This window comes from Dichomitus squalens (assembly GCF_000275845.1).
Source record: "Dichomitus squalens LYAD-421 SS1 unplaced genomic scaffold DICSQscaffold_40, whole genome shotgun sequence".
Lineage (NCBI taxonomy): Eukaryota > Fungi > Basidiomycota > Agaricomycetes > Polyporales > Polyporaceae > Dichomitus > Dichomitus squalens.
The window spans coordinates 253,600-258,553 of NW_006766922.1; the positions used below are offsets into that span (position 1 = coordinate 253,600).

The 4,954-nt window shown below is 56.3% G+C and overlaps 2 protein-coding genes across 2 annotated transcripts; both read left to right on the forward strand.

The window, feature by feature from the left end:
• The first annotated feature begins 765 nt into the window (after positions 1 to 765).
• DICSQDRAFT_139476 (uncharacterized protein) lies at positions 766 to 2,160 on the forward strand. Its single transcript, XM_007368866.1, has one exon. The coding sequence runs from the start codon at positions 1,148 to 1,150 to the stop codon at positions 1,976 to 1,978; it is 831 nt and encodes a 276-aa protein (XP_007368928.1). The 5' UTR covers positions 766 to 1,147; the 3' UTR covers positions 1,979 to 2,160.
• Positions 2,161 to 2,537: 377 nt separating this feature from the next.
• DICSQDRAFT_67154 (WD40 repeat-like protein) lies at positions 2,538 to 4,078 on the forward strand (the record flags this gene model as incomplete). Its single annotated transcript, XM_007368867.1, has 7 exons — positions 2,538 to 2,657; positions 2,792 to 2,922; positions 2,983 to 3,065; positions 3,136 to 3,390; positions 3,499 to 3,655; positions 3,758 to 3,995; positions 4,058 to 4,078. 7 exons carry the CDS (start codon positions 2,538 to 2,540, stop codon positions 4,076 to 4,078), a joined length of 1,005 nt encoding a protein of 334 aa, XP_007368929.1.
• Positions 4,079 to 4,954: the final 876 nt, after the last annotated feature.

The window sequence follows — 4,954 nt, forward strand, 5'->3', positions numbered from 1 at the left end:
CACAACCTGCGAGCATGGGTGTATGTCCCACACTTCCAAATCTCATTCGTAAGTTGAATGTTTTCCGCCAGCGCAAGTGGTAGGAAACGGTATGATAGAGAAAATGAGGCGACCCATGAGACTGAGTACCGTATCCCCTACAGCTATCATCAACTGCGACTCAATCCTTCATCGTCCCACGCCCCATGCCACACATTGGAGCCAGGCGTGCCATCAGGGAACATTTCTGCGAGGTACGACAATGAGCACCGCCTGGGCCCAAGCACAACCACAAGACTGCCGCCCGCCATGCTGCCATCAGCACACTCGGACACCCCGGAGATATCACGTGCTAACCCTTGACAAGCGGTCATGACCGGGTCACTCGGTGACCGGTCACCCATTGACAAAAAGTCATGACCCTTGACTTGACCCGTAACAACACTGGTGCCGCTGGGAGAGATGGCGGCGTGGCTTCTGTGGTAGAAGGTTGAGTGAGTCTTAACCAGGCAGCGCATGCCCAAACCGGGTCCCTAGAGCTGCGCAAAATTCCACGTCATCGCATGCATTTGTTGTGGTTCGGGCGATGCATGAGTAGAGCGTAACCTCCGTCTGCGGGCGGATACGGACGGCTGTGATGGGACTTGTTGGGAAGTCACATTGACGCCGTCGGGCGGTTCCCATCAGCGCACGTCGGGGCACGTCGGCTTCCGACGTGCTCTTGCTGCTCCCCCCAGGTACGCTCGCGCGGTCGTTGTGGTTGGCATCGCTCAAGTGGCACTATTAGGCGCATTTCGTTAAACAAAGCGGTGCCGTGGTCGGACGCTGTGCGATGTGCACGTCTGAGCATGGCGTCATGCTTCGTCCAGGGCGGGGCGCACCACTCGCCGCGGCGCTGGCTGTGTATGCGGGAGGGGGCTGATCAGCAGAAGGCCAGGAAAGTTCGGTACACACGAGGTCGCACCCCGAGTCAGTGTATCAATGTATGCGCAGCCGGGAGAGGAAGTTCTTAGGTCACGTTCACGGAACTATATAAACCTCGAAAAGGCAGGGTGCTTCTCCTTGCTTTCCTATCCCCAACGACCACTCAGCCTCCCCGTTTCTCTCCTCCTATATACTGTACGATCGCATTCCGACGTTGTCCAATACCCCTCGGTACTCCTCCACAATGGATAGGACAGCAAAGAAGGTCCGCTTCGCGAACGTCCCTCCACGCACACCGTCCCCCGCGTCCTCAACAGTGTCTTGGGATTCGTCGTCTCCAGGTCCCTCTACTCCTCCACAATTTCCCTCCGCGCAATGTCCTCCAAAGATCGTGCGGCCCCCTGAGTATCCTTCGTGGCAGCGGCGTCTCTCTCCACCCGTAGTACCTCATCCGCTCAGTTACCCCACACTCGTCGTTACATCGCCCGACGACGGTCCTGTTATTGATCCATTGCTGGCGGCACCCATCCGCTCATCTCACCCGCCTTCGCTACACTGGGATGTTATGGACCACCCGAATGCCATAAAGCCGGGCACTGCGGGCTCACAGTGGAAGCGGGAGCTCGCGCAGGACGACCTCGCGAGATGTGCAGTACGCGGTAGTGCCAAAGGAAGCCCTTTGCTCCTTAGGAGGATGGTCCTCACGTTTCCCGGACTGCCTGTCCGCGTCGAGATCACCCCAGCCGAGGATCCCGTGTGGACATCCAGGCCACTTCCGTACCTGACCTTCGCGGACGTGCTATACGGCCTTTACAGGGCTCTGCGGACGTCCGTTGAGCCGCGCGAGTTTGACGAGCTCGAGCCAACGCACCGCGAGTCGCTGAGACGGGCGTTCGAGAAGAGGCTGCGCAACGACCCTAAAAGCTACGAGAAGAATGTCCAGCACGGCATAAGACGGATCGACTATTTGGGAGATAGGCGTTTGCTTGTTGGCTTGCGTCAAGCCAGCAGTGCAGAGATGTCTCCCACCGGGAGACAAGGCGAGGTCTTCGTCGTGCAGCTCGCTCCAGTCTGATAGGCTCCCCGCTGTGCTAATAGTCTTCTGGGGATGACTTTTACCACACAAATATACCCTATCTCATATGTATTATACTGTACGCTCACGGTCTGTGATGGTTGCGTGTGTAGTACTACTGGCATTCCTGGCCTTGTTCGCCGTCTGCCAGCGGTTCTATCGGACAAATTTCATGGTATATATAGTTTAAACGTGATCATAACTTCAAGGATGAGTACCTGGGACATAGGGGCTTGTGAGGATGGCATGGGTCCCTGCGGAGACTCGCTCAGCAGTGCGATTTCTGGACTTTCCAAATTGGGACATATAGCTAGCGTTTGTTTTGCAGCAGCTTCGGATCCTAACATAGGTAAACAGAGAGGCAAACAGAGCAGTGGCACAGCCGCCAAATCCAAGGACCGGACCTTGCGCTCATTCTACTTTCCAGGCCGACAAATCCACAACCAGCTCGTGCAATTGTTCTGCTCCTGGATCCTGTTTTGACGCTGTTCTTGCATTGCGCTGTGGTTGATGTCTGGTGCGTCTCATTCCCCGCGAGTCCTATGTCATGCGGTCGGACATGAACGTTCTTTGCCTTGCAGACCAAATCGAACTCGCGTCGCCTCCATTCGATAGCGTGTCTTCCGTTCGATTCTCACCAACAAGTCCTTCCCATTTATTGGTGTCATCTTGGGACACGGTATGTTGCGTTCATTCATTGGTTCACATGCGAGACAAGGGGAGAAGACAATGGTCTCGCTTGGGTAGGGGCATTGGATCGCATTGGCTGCAGGAAGCTTCGCGAGTGATGTGCTGACATCATCTTCCCCCTAGACAGTACGCTTCTATGACATCGCGACGAATGAGCAGAAGTCCAAGTATGACCACCGAGCGGCCGTCCTAGCGTGCTGCTTCTCCGACGCGACCCATGGCTATAGCGGAGGACTTGATACTTCGGTCCGGGAGTGAGATCTCATCATTGTGTGCGTGGATTGTGTTGCTCACTAACGCTGGTAATCGCGCAGATTGGACCTCGAGAGCGAGAAGATCAACCACCTAGGCCAGCACTCCGACGCGATTTCAAGCATGAATTATTCACGAGACCAAAGTGAGCACCCTTCCTCCTTCTCTCGCTCTCCTTCCTCACCCGCCCCTTCAAAAATTTACCCGTCGTGTAGACGTCCTCATCACGGGCTCCTGGGATCGGACGGTACGCTTCTGGGACCCGCGCGCTTCAAATCAGCAGCAGTCCTCGCACGACCTCCCCGAGCGCGTGTACAATATGGACCTCGTAAACCATATCCTCGTCGTTGCGATGGCGAGCCGCCTATTCCACATCTACGACATCCGAAAAATGGACTCGCCCGCGCAGACGAGAGAGAGCAGCTTGAAGTTCATGACGCGCGCGCTCGCGTGCATGTCGGATGGACAAGGTTAGTCCGCTTCAACATCTTCCCGCTCTGCAGCCTTGCACATGCATAGGCGGGCGCATGGAAGTTTTTTGCAACTTAACATGCTCATCGGAAATGGGTGCTTGGCAGGATATGCGACAGGCTCCGTGGAGGGACGTATCGCAGTCGAATATTTCGACCCAAGTCCGCAAGCGCAGGAGAAGAAGTATGCGTTCAAATGCCACCGACAGACGATCGATGATGTCGACCACGTATGGCCCGTAAACGCGCTCGCGTTCCACCCCATGTAAGTCCGCCTTCTTCTTGCCTCACCTCATCTCGCCTCTGGCCCTTTCCCTCTCCCTTTGCCTGACGTTCATCGCTGACGTCCGTGCGCACCTCTATCTAGCTACAACACGTTCGCCTCCGCAGGCTCAGATGGCACAGTCTCGATTTGGGACCACAAGTCCAAGAAGCGGTTGCGGCAGTACCCCAAATACCACTCTCCCGTGCCATCGATCGCGTTCAACTGCGATGGGACGAAGCTTGCCGTCGGCGTTAGCTACACGTGGGAGGAGGGCGAGGAGGGCGCGAAGACTGCGGAGCGGCCGGCCGTGTTCGTTAAAAACATTGGGGAGGAGGTGAAGGTGAGAGCTTTGCGTCACGCGTGCTAGGTTGTTATCCGTGGGTACTGACTGCAAACATATAGCCGAAGGGCTGGACTGGGTAGATCGTGAGCGCGGAGTGTTCAACATTCGATTTCGCTGTGCGGGGTTGGGCTGTGTACCATATGGATGAGATCCCATCTGTGCAATATGCATGCATGCCAGGCACGATTGCGCAGTATAAGAGAACACTGGCAGCAGAACAGACAGAAGACAAGAGACATCAACCGGCTGCACGGGACGAGAAGCGGTGACCCCTCTATACTGATTCCGCGAGGGCTACTCCATTACGAGCCTGCACGGGGCGCCTACGGTGGGTGAGCCCAGTCCATGTCGAGTCGTCCCCAATGCGGTCAAGGTATGTTCCGCTTGAGCCGACCCTGTAGCGGACAGTTCGGGCGACACAGTACTTTCTTTCTTTCTAGATCCCGTTTATTGCCCTGCGAGGCCGCGCCTCATGGTAGGCCTTAAACTACAAACACTATCGACGTGAGTAAGAAGTGGGTGTTCGGCTGTACATGGTGAGCACAAGGCTCGAGCTAACTAGGGGGGTGTAGTGGGGAAGTAGCGGTGGCGAACGGGGCAAGGGGAAGTGCTAGGCGATGACCGGAAGGAGGGGTGCAAGGGTACACTAGTGGTGGAATAGTGAGTAGCAGGGCGCAGTACCTATGCGTTGTGGCCGCCTGTCCACCCTTGGCCATTGAAGGCTAGGGTACGGGTTGCAAACCTGCCGCCCAATGGGTACGATTGCGTCCCTGGGACCCGCCTCTTGCTGCGGTCAGGAGTACGCCCAGCGGTATCCCCGCCGTTCGTCAGAACTCCCCCGCCCCTAGAGCGGGCAGATGCCCGCAACGCATAGGTACAAGGGATCCATTGTCTCGGATACATGCATGACCAGCGGATGTATGTAGGGACACTGTATCGTACTGAACATGTGTGAG

Coding starts and splice junctions, on each gene's coding strand:
- DICSQDRAFT_139476 (XM_007368866.1), top strand. CDS start 1,148: ATGGATAGGACAGCAAAGAAGGTCCGCTTCGCGAACGTCCCTCCACGC.